This window comes from Lycorma delicatula, chromosome 6 (genome assembly GCF_047948215.1).
Source record: "Lycorma delicatula isolate Av1 chromosome 6, ASM4794821v1, whole genome shotgun sequence".
NCBI classification, from domain to species: domain Eukaryota; kingdom Metazoa; phylum Arthropoda; class Insecta; order Hemiptera; family Fulgoridae; genus Lycorma; species Lycorma delicatula.
In genome coordinates, this window is record NC_134460.1 from 29658339 (window position 1) to 29676056 (window position 17718).

General features: G+C 31.6%; 1 protein-coding gene across 1 annotated transcript; it reads right to left on the reverse strand.

Annotated features, from left to right (window-relative positions):
* Positions 1 to 2134: 2134 nt before the first annotated feature.
* Positions 2135 to 16311, reverse strand: LOC142326801 (uncharacterized). Its single transcript, XM_075369514.1, has 3 exons — positions 16171 to 16311; positions 12770 to 12895; positions 2135 to 2560 (listed from the first exon to the last, which is right to left on the reverse strand). Exons 2-3 carry the CDS (start codon positions 12869 to 12871, stop codon positions 2321 to 2323), a joined length of 342 nt encoding a protein of 113 aa, XP_075225629.1. The 5' UTR covers positions 12872 to 12895; positions 16171 to 16311; the 3' UTR covers positions 2135 to 2320.
* Between the last annotated feature and the right edge of the window lie 1407 nt (positions 16312 to 17718).

Genomic DNA, 17718 nt, shown 5'->3' on the forward strand with positions numbered 1-17718 from the left:
GTAGAATGTTGAAATTCTGTATTTAGAACTGTTGTAACATCTAGTTTGGGCACCTCTTCTTTTGACTGCAATCGCCTTGAACAAAAATATACAAAAATCCCAAAAACCAAAAACTTTGGATTTTTTACTTTTTCTTAATTGCAGTAATAATCCCACATCGAGAGCTTTTCAACAATATATCGTAACCGATAATTATTTTCATTGATTCCAGAGTTATAGCCAAATAAAATTTTAATTAATGAAATATTTGGATTTTACAAGGGGAAGGCACATCGGTTCGAATCAGACTTCGTCTCCTTTTTTTTTAACATAATTTTTTTAAATTTAAATATATTGATTTATTAATTATTATTAACCTCTTATTGTAAAAAGATTTTTGCAATAAATAATAATTCAGTAATAACAATAAAATTAAAAAAAAAATATCTGAAGTTACTAATGAAATAAAGTTTTATGTCCTTTTCATTTTAAAAAATTGTGTATATGTAATTTAATAGGCGTACAAGGAAGTCATGTGGTGTCCACATCAGATTTTTTACTTACGGAATATTTATTAAATTTTACATTAATTTTAATTTGTTTCTTGAAGAGGGAAGAAGTGTTACTAATTTAATTATAACAAACAAAATGTAGACCCACCGTTAACTCCGGCATCAAAATATAATTGAAATTAACCATATCTTTAAATAGATTTAGACTTGGTTCCGTGGCATAGCTGCTCTTACAATAAATTCACTCAAAATCTACATACTTACGCAATCAAATTACATTTGATAAAGCCTTCACATTAATTATGTTTTTAAAACGATTAAATATCTACAATCTTTTCTCAAGTAAAAATGAATAAATGTGTTGAATGTGTATAATTCAGTTATATGCAATTAATTTTTCTATATTCCGTATCCTGGCTGACACGCTGTAACAGCTGCCGATGGAAAATAATTGAACTTTCTGTACCGTGTGAAAAAATATTAGAATCCCTGACCGTGACTAAAATTCGAAATCTCCGGATGAAAGACAAAGACGTTGTCCCTCTGCCAAGAAGATCGACCACATTAATAAATGTTTACTTTTTCTCGCGTTTTAGCATAACTATATTACAGTTTTTTTGTTTTTTTTTATCTTAGACATATTTCAAAGTCATTTTTAAGATAAGTTCAAACTTTTCCAGACGAAGTTAAATCCTGCTTCTCCCTGTGTGTTTATTACTATAAACTATTCTCACAAATCGTGTTCTATGTCCTACCTTGATTTTTCTAAAATCCGTACAGATTTAATTTTCTGCAAAATTTTAATTTAAATAAATTTCTAAATAAATTTAATTTTCTAAATATATTCTTTCTAAGTTTTTTTTTTATTATTTTTTCAAAGGAAAGTACATTATTACTTCTGGTCATATGGTTGGTGTAGGGGTGAAAATTATCTGTTTTAAGTTTTAGGGTATGAGAAGTACAAAAATACTATTTACTTAAATTGTGGTATCCTTACATATATATATATATATATTTATTTATTTATTTATTTATAGGCCTACGTATAAAATTCTGTGACTCAAAAATCACAAAAGTACAACAAAAGTATTAGATCAATTTCATCGAAATTTAGATATGCTGTAGTAATGTATCTGAAGTTGGGCATGTAAGAATTTTATGAAGTATGGTTGAATTGTTTTATACATAAATATATATTCAGATATATATATATATATATATATATATATATATATATATATAAGCCTTTATGTATATTTTTTGGCTCGAAAACTTATAAAAATATGGATCAATTTCCTTTAGATTTAGATATGATGTAATAGTGTATCTGAAGTCGTGAAAATTTGACGAAGTTTTATCGAGTTTATCTTGAGTTACGCTCAATTTAGAATCGAAAAAATTTGAGCTGGGCAATTTTGAAAATATTTAACTTCAAATTATATATTTTCAAGTAGCTAAAATTCGCTCTTCTTGTTAAGACTTGTTGACTTGTTAAGAATTGCTTTCTCTTAAGTTGGAGAAGTTAGAATAGTCAAATTCTAAATGTAAAAAAGAAAATGACAGTTGTTATTTAAAAAAGATTCGAAGGTATAAGTAAATGTAGAAGAATAACATACGTATAATATTTTTAAAAAACACACAGATTGAAGAATTTTAGTGTTGCTTTAATGAATTAAAGTTATTTACAGTTTTATAATACAGTAATTTAATTGTTAAAATAATTGTTTTAAATAGTTAATGAATGTACGTTTTTAGTTATACTAAAAAATATATAGGAATCAATGAACTTATTGAAAATTTTTTTATCATATTAATATGATATTTTGTATTCAATTTCTTCCTAATGGTACAGTAAGCATTACACCACCTCCGAAATCCTCTTTTGGGCCATCACCCCAGTTTCTTTTATAGTAAGCACTTCCATCAACATGTGGACCTTTATCTTCACCCCATATTCTTTTTGTATATTCTCCTTTTACATACCGTTGATTTCCTCCGTACTCATCATTTTCTACGCGCGCATCAACGGTGATTTTTCCTTTACCAGGAGATCTTCTGTATCGTACGGTCTGCATTTAAAAACAAAGGTTAAAAATAAATATGTTATTTTTGCATAATGAATAGAAAACATATTTTATTTTATTAACAACAAATAATACATAAATAAAAACCCTTATTTCGTTACCAGTTTTAATTCCTTGATTAATTCCTTTTATGCTGGAGTCAAGTATTACTTTTTTTTGCAGTCAGTAGATTTAAAAATTAAAAATAGAAAACACAAAAAAATTGTTATGTAATAGTAATAAGAAAATAAGCAAAATTATTACAATAATGTTAGGGATGGATTTGATATTGATGATACCAGGATCCATCCGTTTTAAAATAAAATATGTAAAGAATCTAGGTAAAAAGTGGTTACAAACAACCACGTTACAAAATATCGTAATTTTTTAAATTTATTGCTAACCCAAACAGATCAGCTGTCTTATCCGAAAAGTATTAGACGCGGTCACATTATACTAGGGTTATTTGGGAAGGTGAAAAGTGAAGTATCATAAAAAATGTATTTTTCCATCTACTGATTTGTATATGCTTAATCTACAAAATAAAAATCGGGGTTTTAATTTGTTGTAATATCTTATGGATAAGGTATTGATTGTTGATTTAAGCCCACCATCAAAGAGCAATAAGGTCAGCGTCTGCTTATGACCTTAGATTGATTCCCTATTTTTCCTACTGGCAATGATGGTGTTTACCATCATTATTACTGAATTTTGCGCTTTTTTAGTGTAAGTAGTTCAGCCTGTTTTCCATATAAGGTTTAATTATGATCCTTCAAGAGACAACAACGAAGATTATGAGAAGACTAAGGACGTCTGAATAGAATGTTGAACATGTCAGGGAGTCTTTCCTGCATAGTCCTAAAAAAATTATTAAAATTGCGAACTAGCAGTTCCAGCGATGATAGTGTGTAATGTTTTAAGGAAACGTTTACATATGCGTCCAAACCGTTTACATCTGTTAAGGACTTTGAAGCCTACCGATAACGTTGTTCGTTTCGACATCGAAATCGAAATGTCACAGTATGAAGATGAACACTTCTTGATTTTATTTTATTTACTGAAGTGTTAACATTTCATCTTGGTGGTTCATTTAACATACATTTTCATGTAATTTAATCTCTGATTCTGTACCTTGAGTCAGAAAATCCTCATGAACTCTTACAATGCGAGAAGTTCCCAAAATTAAATGTTTTCTGTGCAGTATGCTGACAGCAAGTTTACGGACCGTTTTTGTATCGCTGAAGCAAACGTTAGACGGGTTGCTTATTTGAAAATGCGTATTTTCTTTGAATATATACTTATTTGTATATCTCTTTCCAGAGAATTTTATTTGGCAACTAAGAAAGTGTACCTCCTCACTTGGTTAACTTTGTATTGTGTAGATTGAATGTCGTTTCTCCCTACCGCTGAATCGATCGACATAAACTCGATGACAGAGCTTTTTGGTGGGGTCTCCAAGGTCACCCTATCTGATCCGTTTTGATTTTTTCCTTTGGGGTTTTATAAATTATCTTGGGTATGTGTCTCTATTATCTGATGATTCATCTGATTTAAGATTCGGGATTAAAAGAACTCTCATTTTCATCAATACGGACATACAGGTTAAAGTACAGAACGAACTCTTCTACTATCGTTTGGATTTGTGCCGCTTGGCGTAAGATGCTCACATTAAATACGTAGAAAAAGTTATAAGAGTTACTCTTTCACTTTATTTATGTCTCGTTACTGTAAATCAAGTTAAGAGATATTAAATAATTTTAAATATCTGATATTCTTTTTTGTACTCCCTGTACTATTAAACACCATACTGAACATAACGAGCTCTCAAAAATGCAGATGACATTCAACCCTGCAGGTGTTTATCCTCACTTTATTTTGAATACAGATTAAACTAATCGCTAAAAATAAATCAAATTCTGACAATTTTATAGAGGAAGCCTTTTAAAATAGTTATGTAATTCGAATACAGATTAAAAACTTTGAAAAACTAATATACAGAAAAACCAATTCTACGAGAGGTGGATCAAAAAATAAGTTACACCCTTGCCGTGTTCTTGAACTGAAAGGGATATATATTAATATTGTATGGTGGCAGCACTGGGTGGGTTGAGGTGTTCAAGCTCTGACAGCAGAAATTCTGAACAACATTCAGTACGTGTTCAGTGTCCTTGTCAATAAGGCATGTCCTCTAGAGGTTTCGTCCAGCATAGAACTGCGATTAGTAGTCCGATTTTTTAAGCAAAAAATTACAATTATTGTAAAATTCATCGCCAAATTTTTGAGGTACGCAGTGAGAATGCAATGTCACGCCCCATGATCACAAAATAGTGGCAAATGTTCAGAAACGGAAGAACAAACGTGAGTGACAAACTGCCTGCTGGGCGTCCTTCAATTGCAAACATGACGTGGGTAACGCGAAACGCGAAAAGTAAAGGCATTTACTTTTATAAGGATTTGAATAATAGATCGTGGATCCCGGTGTTCTTTGGTGGTTGGGTTTCAATTAACCACAAATCTCAGGAATGGTTGAACTGAGGCTGCACAAGATTACACTTAATTTACACTCATACATATCATCCTCTAAAGTATTATCTGAACGGTAATTATCGGAGGCTAAAAAGGAAAGAGAAAGGACCAAAATGCAAAACTTCTCTTTAAAATAAAGGCCTCATTTTCATTTTTATTAGAGAAAAGAATGAAATTTATTAAACTCTATAACTTTTTTTTTTATAAATTTCAACTTCTAAAATGATATTCTACATAAGTTTTTATACAACTATTCTTTATCTTTACTTTTTTATAAGATACATAACCCACTCTTACTCGTTCTTAGACAGACGGATGTAACGATTAAAAAAGATTTGCACTAATTTAATATGATAATGGAGTGGCTAATAAAAAACTTATTACTTTTTATTTAGATATTACTAAGAACCAACCGATTAAATTGCCTGCACGATGACCACTACACCAGCAAGCCAGATCTAGTTCTTTATCATCATTCTTACATGCACTTAGAAAGATTTACTTGTATAGATTTAACTGTTAAACAATAACAACGTTTTCTTCCTTACAAGTTTATCTATGTAGGGAATTCAGCATAAAACATTCTTCGGTCGCTTTGTAGAACTTGACTAAATAAGCTCTTCGAAGAAATAAATACAGTTTTATCTTTGTTTCATATAGACAGTTTTTACTAATAATTTCTAAAGATAATGGTATATTGCACGTTTCTTATTACACAAAAAATTTAAATAGTATTAGCATTCCTATTTCAAGCTTTTCATTTCAAATTTTCTTATCGATATGTTACATCGGAACATTGTTTCAATTACGGATTTCCCTTTAAAAATAGAGAATAATGTTAGAATCTTAATCTCATGAACATCAGTGTTTTATTTCAAAAAAACGTCTGTAGAACAGATTTCCTTAACATTTTTCTGAAAATAATTTTTTCGTTGTATTTAAATGATAAATTAATTTTTTTAACAATATTTTTACAGCCATTTGTAATAATAGTTTTAACTCCTACAAGTACATAATATTATTTAAATATTAGCTGCAGAGGCGTGCCTTAGGCACACCCTCCACACCTAGTATGGCTGCAGGTAGGAGAGCCTAGCTGCGGAGGGCGTGGCTACGGCACACCTCTGCAGCTAGGCCCTCCCGGCGGGTTGCACTGGCGAGCGGTTCTCGGAATGAGATTATTAGGTATCCAAATTTGATTAACTCTTGTGTATAAGTATTTTTTTTTGAATGATGAAAATTGATATAATGAAAATTAAATTACAAATTTAACTCTAGAAATTGATACAAACGAATCGGTATTTTCCACTAGTAATCTGTACATTTGGTACTAAACTAAGCGGGACGAACACACACACACACATACAAATTCCCTTTAATAGGATAGTATTTATTCTTCACTTATTTTAGAAATTGAGAATATATATTTAATTATTAAATTTAATGATAACAATAGAATTATTTAGTCAAATTAAAACGAGAATTTTATAAAAGTTATTATTATTATTGTTTGTAATAGTCTTACTTTTTAAAAATATTACTTATCAGCACTAGAGCATGTAAAGTTTGATTAAATCACCTATGTTGTAAAATCTTTTTTCTTAGTTTAGTTGAAGCAATGTTATACAGATCGTTTCACAATAAAATGGGATAGATTAATTTTTTTGTACATAGTCCGGACTAGTCTTTCTTATAGCTATCCAATTTAAAGTATTTGAAGTAGGCAGTCGCTAGTTACACTTTCTCTGTCATTAATTGCAAATTTCTGAGAATATTTATGTTAACTACAAAATGGAAAACCACTTCACTTCTCTTTTTTACTGCATTAGAATTTTTATTATAAAAAAATCGCTTTTTCATTTTTTGTTAATGATTTATGACTCATCGGGTTACCTTTTATATGTTACCTTTTATAAGGTTTCAAAATTTTAGAGTGCGTAGTATCCACACGGCTCTTTAATATTGTACCGAGAAGCCTATCAGTAACACAGTTAACGTTAATAATACAAATTAAAGAAGTAATTCAAGAAAAAAAAAACAAAGTTTTAAATCTTATTGTACAAATAATAGATATTTAACTCTTTAAAAATAATAAACATAGCGTGTTTAAACTACTCGTGCAGGTAAAACTGAATTTTAATAATTCAAAGAAATGTATTATTGTAATCATATACGGATAAGAATAAAATATAAGCTAGCACACACACACACACACAGAGAGAGAGAGAGAGAAGCGCTGTATATAATTTTATGTAATGTTAGGTATTTTTATCACTTTTACTCTAAACTGAAACTAAATTTTCTTAAAATCCTAGGATCAAAAAAAGTCCTTAACGTTATCGATACATGGTAGTTTATTACCCAAATGTATATTACAACCAATTATTTATTTATACCGTTAATAATTTTTATTTATTTTTTAGTTAAGAATTACTATTACTTTTCAACTATTACAATATATTACATTCTGATACCCGTTGGGGAAGGACCCTCCTTGTGACGATCCCGATCACCACACCAGCCGCTCCGTTCCTAGCTCTCATGGGCTTTACCGGAGGTCGTCTTTTAAACCCTCCGAGCTTGATAACACAACAGTCTGATGACTGTTGTGTTATCAACACTGTTGTGTTCAAACATCAGTTCAAACTGATGTTTGAACTCTGTCAGAATGCCACCGATGTAGATTCCTTGGCATATCTATCAGTCAGTGTATTTACACAGCCTTCTATCACCATCGAATGGCCTATTTCAACCACAACCACCTACTATAACTTATAATCATTAATCCTCTGATTAATCACTATCAAATTAACTGATTCGCGGATGCGCATTCGTGTCTTCCTCTAACACCGAAAGTTTCACACAAAAACTCTTCTTATATTTAACTTCAATTAGACTATCCACTCAGATAATTACTTGATTGGATCTTTAAATACCAAAAATACTATCCTCATACCAATCAAGCAAAATGTTGATCTCAACATCCCAACCCGGTAGGGGAAGATACCCGCCTAGTGATGTTCCGGTCGCCACACCTCACCACCATTCTAGCCCTGTTGGGCTTTAACGGGAGTTGTCTATTGTGTTCTGACTTTTTACATATCATAGTAATAAGCCTGGCCTCGATGGGATCCCACCGATGTAAATGCCTCGGTAGACATTTGCATCGGTGATTTATTAACTCAGCTTATTGCCTTCGCTGTGGGCATCGTCCGGACATCTTAAATGTCCTACATCGTCGCCCTCTGAGCTCGTGGAAGCGCAAACCCCGCGCCTAGTTCTACTTATTATAATGAGCAAATTTCGTGAATGTCTCGTAATTCGAGGCAAATAACAACAACATAACACCAAAAGTGTTGATCGCAACAACGAAATTTAATCCTAGTTCCCTTAATGAAATCAACTTAAGTTACCTTAACTTTAATAAAACCCCTGACTTAGGTTAATTACGGACTCCGGTCTGGTCTACCAGGGAGAGCCGGATTGATTGCCTACTCCGGAGAGGCGAATTGATTGCCTACTTCCACTCAGCTCCATCACAGAGTCCCGCGTGACATTCACCACAATAAACCGCCGTCGAGGCGCCGCTACACCCCACGGCCGCATGGTGTCCCATGTACCCGGCAGCGCAGCCGCACCCCGCCGACAGTGTCGTTTGCTCGTTCTAAATACCCTCATCAAAACTCCGCTACACCCCACGGCTGCATGGCATCTAATGCCCCCGGCAGCGCAGCGCCGCTCCGCCGACAGCTTAACAATTATTTGACACCCCTTATTAACTAGCCGTGTCTCGCTGGCAAAACGCCTTTTCTTTCTTTTTTTTTCCTATTTAGCCTCCGATAACTACCGTTTAGATAATGCTTCAGAGGATGAATGATGATGACATGTATAAGTGTAAATGAAGTGTAGTCTTGTACATTCTCAGTTCGACCATTCCTGAAATGTGTGGTTAATTGAAACCCAACCACCAAAGAACACCGGTATCCACGATCTAGTATTCAAATCCGTGTAAAAATAACTGGTTTTACTAGGACTTGATCGCTGGAACTCTCGACTTCCAAATAAGCTGATTTGGGAAGACGCGTTCACCACTAGACCAACCCGGTGGGTTACTGCCAAAACGCCTACCTTCGGTCAATCAAACTGTCCAGACGGACCCTAGCCACCCGGGTTCCTACTCTGCTAAATTCCCTCAGCCGCCCTACGTTGGGCGAGGAATTTCAGGAAGCCAGCCAAAATCGTCCGTTCTCTGCGAATCCTCCAGTTGACCCGCAGATCAAAAAAGGAGTTCACTCTCTCAAGTTCCCTGCTAACTCTGGTACGCTCAGCTTCGTACCTCGGACAGACATTAAGGACATGGTCCACCGTGTCATCAACCCTACATTCCGGACACAAGCCGGAGTCAACCAACCTAAACCTAGCCAAACTATCCCTAAAAGCACCATGTCCCGGAAGAAATTGAGTAATATGCCGATTGGGGGAAACTGAGCTAATAGCACACAACTCCCTAACATTTGGAAAGATACCATGCGTATATCGACCAGTAGAAGAATCGTTCCACCTAGCTTGGCAAGAGTCAAAATCTTGGTCTTCAATTTCCCGCATACGCCCTGACGTAAGAAGTCCTTCCTTCTTTGAGATGTACCGCTGGCTACGTTCCGTAGTCAAAATATCCAAGGGTTTCATGCCGGCAATCATCACAGTGACTGCCTCTCGCGAAACAGTACCGTAGCCACCGACAATAGCTAACAAAAGAGGACGGCGGGCTCGTAAAAGAATGTCCCTATAACATTGATGTTGATCTCAACAACGAAAATTATGTCCTACAATTCAATTTAATCAAAATCCTTTTGAATTCTCCACACATCTATATTCATCCTTATAGCGAATAACTCAGCTAACCGGAGCTCGATTACAATAGTTATATCTTGGCGAAGTAAGCACCCGCGGGCTACACTGTATTACAAACAGGTAGTTCTCTTCCTTATCAAACAGAACCGTCTAATGTAACAATCCTGTTACTGTTATAACAATAAAATAACAAATATTTCATTTCTACTTCATTTTTACTTTCCTGATATCGTAGCTCTCAAGCTACGCTTCAAGAAGAAAAGTATGATAATTAGTCAAAAATGCGTTATGGGTTTTTTTACATTACTCGACGTTTAATCACCCAGGAACCTCAAGAAACAAAAAAGTGAGGATAATGTTTGCACGTGTGTCGGAGTATTTGAAGCTTAATAACTTTTGACTGAATAAACCATTTTTGATTAAATTTTGTACAGAAATTCCTGTATTTGATGGAATTAGTTGGTAAAATTTTTGCGTCAATATTTACAAGGGTACACCGGTATCCACGATCTAGTATTCAAATCCATGTAAAAATAACTGGCTTTACTACGACTTGAACGCTGGAACTCTCGACTTCCAAATCAGCTGATTTGGGAAGTCGCGTTCACCACTAGACCAACCCGGTGGGTATGATTTTCAACCTATCGAAATATAACTTTTTTTATCATTTTTCAGTGAGTAATCATGGCGAGAATAATTTCTATCATACCGCAGGAGTTGATTATAAATTTATACTTTTAAAAAGTAATTTTTTATGGAAACAGCTCATAATAATATAATGTCACAAGATTTCATGATCTACAAGCTGATATTGAATATAATATAGCTACTACTTGTGTAGACCTCAATTAAAACCCAGAAGTTGACCTCAATCAAAATTAAAAAAAGAAAAAACATATTTCGTGCAAAAATTGTTGTCAAATTTTATTTACATTAGTTCTTATGCTCTGAAATATTTTATGAAAATCCATTCATAGAGTGAGAATTACAAAAAAAAAATTGTCTCGGGAAGATGGAAGAAGTTTTCAATTTGAGATTTCTACACGGTTACTGTGAAATTTTATTATAATTTTATCTGTTTTATCTCTTGAACAGTTCTACGAAAATATATTCTAAGCGAATAAATTTAAAAATATTTTATTAAAGAGCTAACAGGTTTAATTTTTTTTAAGTGCATAATGAGAACAAATATATTCAGTAGGTTACTGATAATGTCTAGCTGCCTGATCTGCTGTATAAGTTAAAACAGAGCCTCCCTTAGCTACTTGACAGACCTTCCGAGTTGCATTGGTGAGCGCATTCCGTACGTTAAGTACAATCAGGAATTATCTACGTTCTTTGATAGTCAGGAGTTCCTCAGGGTTCTCTTCTGAGACTTGTTCTGTATTCGATTTTCACATCAGACCTTTCTGCTCCAGATTACGTCCCTGTCGCAACGTTTGCAAACGCCATATCAATCCTAGCCGATGATGAAGATCCGAATCAAGTTTCTGCTAAACTACAACCAGATTCAGATGAGATCACGTGTGGCTAACGAATTGTAAAATGTGAGTGAATCAGAACAAATCAAGCCGTGTGACATCTACGATGACCAGGGGTGATTGTCCACGTGTTGATCTGAGTGACGTCTACATCCCTCACACAGATCGGGTACGGTACCTTGGTTTACACTTGGATCGTTGCCTGATGTGGAAGGACCATGGGGTAGAAAAGAGGAAACAGTTAACATCAAGTGCAGGGATCTAAACCGGTTACTTGGCAGAAACTTACAGTAAACGTTATGTAATAAACTGTTGATCTACAGAGTTATGTTTAAACTTTCCTGGACGTATGGGTTCCAGCTACGGGATACGACAAGTAACAGAAGATAGTATTGAGATAATTCAAAAATTTCAAAATAAATTTGCGAGGATCATAACAGAAATGCGGTGGCTTGTTAGGGGTAGAGAAATTCATGATTATCTAGGATTACCTTCTATTTGCAAAGAGATCCAAATATTAGCTCGCGGTACAGACAGAGGTTAAATAAACTAAACGTGTAAATTATCTGGAAGTAAATCTAATGGACAAAAGCGATGACACCAAACGACTAAAACTTTTCCATGCGGTGAACCTAGGAGATGTAACCAGAGGAGTGACCTGGATAAGGATCCTAGGAGCGAAAACAAAGGATGACTGTCACTGTGTAGTGAACATCACTTTGATAGTCCACAAATTACAGCTATTTCTATTTACGGATGAATATTTGCTTATCTATCGTGTTGAAGTCGACTGTTCCTACGTTCAAATCCTAGTAAAGGCAGTTACTTTTATACAGATTTGAATACTAGATTACGGATACCGGTGTTCTTTGGTGGTTGGGTTTCAATTAACCACACATCTCAGAAATGGTCGAACTGAGACTGTATAAGACTACATTTCACTTACACTCATACATATCATCCTCATTCATCCTCTGAATTAATACCTGACGGTGATTCCCGGAGAGGAAAAAAAGGTTAAACTAAGTAGTATCATAAAGGTAAAAAAATGTTAACTTTATTACTGGGGAAAGAATTAAATTTTGATTTCTGCAAAAATACAAATTTTAGCTTATTTCATGGTCAAATTGAAAATTTTATCAAGGATAATAAAATTTTAAACTATGCACATCTTTAACTCATTTAATCTTTCTCATTAAAATACATATAAAACAAATGTAATGTTAAAAAATAAATAATCTGTTGGGAAATTTAAGCTTGATAATTTTCAGTTTTTTTCTAATTTTGCTAATTCTAAAAAATTTGATTTATCTTTTTTTAAATACAAAATTTATTTTATTTTTTTTTTAATTCTTACCTCGGTAGTAGATTCACCTTCAAAAACAGGTGTTCCGTTTGTGTTTAATACGAGTATACAAGCAATTGAAAATAATATAATAAATGCTATTGACTGCTTCATGTTTTTCTCTTACACAATATTTTCCTGTAAACATATAAGTTGGTAATATAAACGCAAAATTATTTATTTATTCATTATACAGTATATTACAATTCTACTGTCAGCCTGTATTTTTTATACATTTGCTGTTTTAAACTCATTGTGCAGGATAAGTTAGTTTTATTTTTAACATCGGCCGACATTATACTAAATCAAATTATATTATTCTAGAATTTAAAATTTTCTCTTTCTTATATCACATAGAAATTTATATGCATTCAAGGATAGAAAAGCTTGCACATTTACTCACACGCGCGCGCGCGCGCACGCATCTTAAAAACATATTAAATTTATATTAGGTTTTCAAGCTTAATCATTTTTATAAAAAACGGCTTAAAAAACTAAAAACCTTTATAATATTTAAAAAACTTAAAACCTATACATAAAAACTAAATAAACATAAATTTAATAAATAAAAGCTAAAATGGTAGTATGATTCCAGTTAAGAAAAACGTAAAGGAAATAAATATCTCAGATAAGTTTGTAATAAAAAGTCGATGTGACTTTTTGTTCAGAAGAACTCAAAAAAGCAAGATCTGACAGAATGAAGAAATATTGGGAAGCAGTCAAGAAGAAAAAGAAAAGACAAATCAGAGTTGACTAGTCAACTCTGGTTTGTCTTTTCTTTTTTTTTTTTTTTTAAATAAATTTTTTTTTTTAATAATATGTCTTGAGCACGAATATCACGTAAACTCTTTTACTTTCTGAAAGATAACTAGGAATCTACATCAAGAAATAAGATATTTAAAATGAAATTTTTTGAAACTTTAATACAACAATTTTTTCCCCTTCTAAGCTACTAAGAACTGATAATTTATTTATCTATCGTTAAAAGGAAACGGAGTCTTTAAATATTTTAATTTAATACAACACTAAAAATTTTAATCAAAGTAAATATTTAAATTCATTTTCATATTGGTCCAATATTTTTTTCTGAAGCGCGACATTGACCAAAATTTATGTAATATATATATATATATATATATATATATATTTCAGTTTTCTTAGAAACTAAATCATAATAATAAAACGTATTGTTTAGCAATTTAAATATGTTATAGTATTTAAGTATTTTATTTAAATATTTTATAGTATTATGATTAGTCCTAAATAATATTGTAAAAATATTAGAGCAATAAAAATAGCTCAATATTTCCAAGAAGCACATGTTCGTGAACAAGTCGTTTTCCTTCTGTTTTGCATATTATTTTGATTTTTAAACAGATATCCATATAAAGAGAAATTCAACTAAAATTCGGAATAAATAGATGTAATACTTATTTTCTAGAAAAACAAATAATTTTGTTGTTTTTATGATTTAAATATTTTAATATTATGAATTTATATTTATATATATATATATATATTTATATACAAAATGTTTCATTTTAATCGTCTCAGTTGATTTTCTCGTAAAATATACACAATATAGAAAAAAAAGACTTAAGCAAAAGTTACTCAAATTGGAGACAGGACACCGCATGGTGGTGACTCAAGGTTAATAAGATTATTTCAAATGAAGTGAACTATTTGTTCACTTCATTTCAAAAAACGAGCAAAAAACTTTACATTTAATGATTTTATAAAATTATATATATATATATATATATATATATATATATATATATATATATATATATATATATACACACACACATATCTTCGTCGCGGCTTTACCAGTTCTACATAGTTCTCTTTTATTTCTTCTTTTTTTTTAACATCCGAGTCCACCGTTAGACATTGCTTCAGAGGATAAGATGAATGATTTGTAGCGTGTATGAAAAATGCCATACCTAACCGAAATTCGAATCCGAGACCTCCGAATGAAAGGCCGAGACGCCAGCACACGCGCCACGGAGGCCGTTAGTTCTGTATTGTTACTTGCGATTCCCGTCACGGTCAATTATTATTATTTTTTTTTTTATTTTAGTCAATTAACTGAAAGCAGATGCAGCCAGTCAGTCACATCATGCACACGGGTTACAGTGGCAAAGGCTGTACTGGTTCAGCTGTTGCGCTGTACACCGTCTCACCCCTTAAAAAATCGAAATAAAAACGAAACCGAAAATGGTTTTTAGATATTTATCTGAAGGGTGTATTATCAAACCTAAATCTACTGCTTATTATTATTATTATTATTATTTCAACTACTATTATTCCAGTCAAATTATATATTTTATTAGGTAAAATATATTTTATTAGGAAGTATTATTTTTAACAAATTTATAAAATAAATTTTAACAGAATTACTTATTTTTAATAAATGAAGAAACAAAATGATATTTTCTCACTTATTTAAAATACAATTTTAAATAACTGATTAACAAAGGAAACCATTATAAAATAAAATATTGATACTCCATTTCCAAAACGGAGGAAAAGTAGATTGAAATTTGAATGATTTCGTGTACTGTTTAATTTATGAAGAAAAAAGTAATATTTATTGAATAAATTAGTTTTAAATACTTATTGGTGTTATAAATAAAAAAAGTGTAATTTTTTTTCTATTTAAGACTTAAATATAAAAATATTTAAACATTATAGGTATCATAATTTATTTATCAGATCTATTCGTGTCATTTTTTTTTCACAAACTTATTTAATACTTGTTTTGTTTCATAAGCGAAAATATTATGTATTAATAAGAAATCAAAAATTATACTTTAGAATTGATGAATAATTTTGGAGAAATGTTATTTAATTTTAAATAACATAGTTTATTATTACAGATTGACCAACGGATGATACATTACTACTGATCTTTTTACCTTCACGGTTCATCCAAGTGTGATTAGACTTACAGCCTTGAAATGAAATAACAAACTATCTAAAAATTACCTTCATTAAAACGAGGAATTAGAATTAATATTTTCCAGATTTGATTGATATTAATATAAAATTTTTTATCTTAGTTATTTATTTACTCGATACGTATACACCTAATTATAGAGGCATATTTTTTTTTATTATAACGCGACAAAATAATGAAAATTACCAGACCTTTTATGAAAATTAATCTCAGGTCAATATAGGTAAAGGCTAGCGTATTGGTAACTACAGTAACTGTTCTAGATCTTACATCTATTATTTTAATTCAATTAAATAAAATAATTAATAATTCAAAAGTAAAATTTTAATATTAAATTAATATTTTTAATTGTTGAAGTCAATAATTTTCTAAAATATTCGTAATTGAATAAAATTGTAAATAAAAACGTTAATGGCTTTTATAATAATAAAAATTAACTCTCACAATTCACCTGAAATTTAGTAAAAAGAAGAACAATACGTAATCAAGTAGAAAATTCTACTCACATTCACCGTATATTCAATCCAATTAAAATGAATCATTTTATTTATTGCTTCCTTATATACTACAGTCGTCTATTTATTTATCAGTTAAATTTATTTGATTGTTCTCAGAACCATTATGTAGAATATCTGTAATTCCCCGCGTCATAAAATAAAGAACTATAATAAATCTTTTCTTCCTAATAAATCATTTTAGTACTACGAACTTATATTAAATTTTAACATGAAAAATATTACATTAAAAAAAATGATTTTTCCAAATCTTCCGCTTGGAAATTAATTCCTTGACTCGCAAAGCTTCTTTTATGTTAATTATAAATTGTTAAATGGTATCCAAAATAATTAAAAAGCTTGGTTGGTTGTAATTTCCTACCACTGATCTTTTGTCTGTTGTGTATTTAAGTTATCGTATATGTATATATATATATATATATATATATATATATGTGTGTGTGTGTATATGTATACGATATATCGTATATATTATATTTATATTTGTGTATATATAGAGGCCTAATACCTAATTATAGAAGGTTTTTTTTTTATTATAACGCGACAAAATAATGAATAATTGAACAGCGTTAAACACTAATAAACAACAATATTCGTTAAAACAATAGTAAACAAAACTAATAAAAAATACTAACAAAAAATAATACCAGAAGAAAAAAACATAAAAATAGAATACCTTCAACGAAAGTCTCTAAGGTACAGCACATGAACCCTTTTCAATTGTCTATTGTCGTCACCGTTGTCTAGTAGATTCAAACCAAAACGATTTGCATACATGTCTCTTTAGTCTAACCATGTATTAAAAACTGAAACCTCAATCTATTTCAAACATACGGAATCCCCCCCCCCCCCAGTTATTCATGTTTTTCACAATTTCTGACGAAACAAGGCGGTCGGGTCATTGTCATCATTATCTTGTTAAATGGTCTTTGGATCACTTTAATATTACTGTAACTAGTCATCTCTCAAAGCTAAATCTCTTACGCCCATATCGGTTTCAAGAAGTTCTTATATAAAAGGATCTTGTTGTACAGGAAAAGATGTTGTTAGATGAAGGTTTTCTAAACAAGATAATTTTCAGCGATGAAGCTACTTTCCATATTAGCGGCAAAGTAAACCGTCATAACGTGCGAGTTTGGGTTATGTGGAACACATTCGGGATTCTCCGAAAGTAAACGTTTTTTGTGCGATCTCTCGTGAGGCAGTGTATGCTCATTCTTTTTTATGGAAACGACAGTAAACGTCATGATATACCTAGATATGTTACAATTATGGCTTACGCCTCAGCTACTCAACGACTCCATTTTCCAGCAAGATGGTTGTCCTGCCCGTTTTCATAACGAGGTTTGACAGTTAACACAACATTACCTCGGCGCTGGATAGGATGTGCGTCTGAAGAAGATCAAAATATTATGCTGTGGCTACCAAGATCACCAGACCTCACGCCATGTGATTTCTTTCTCTGAGGTTACGTGAAGGATAAG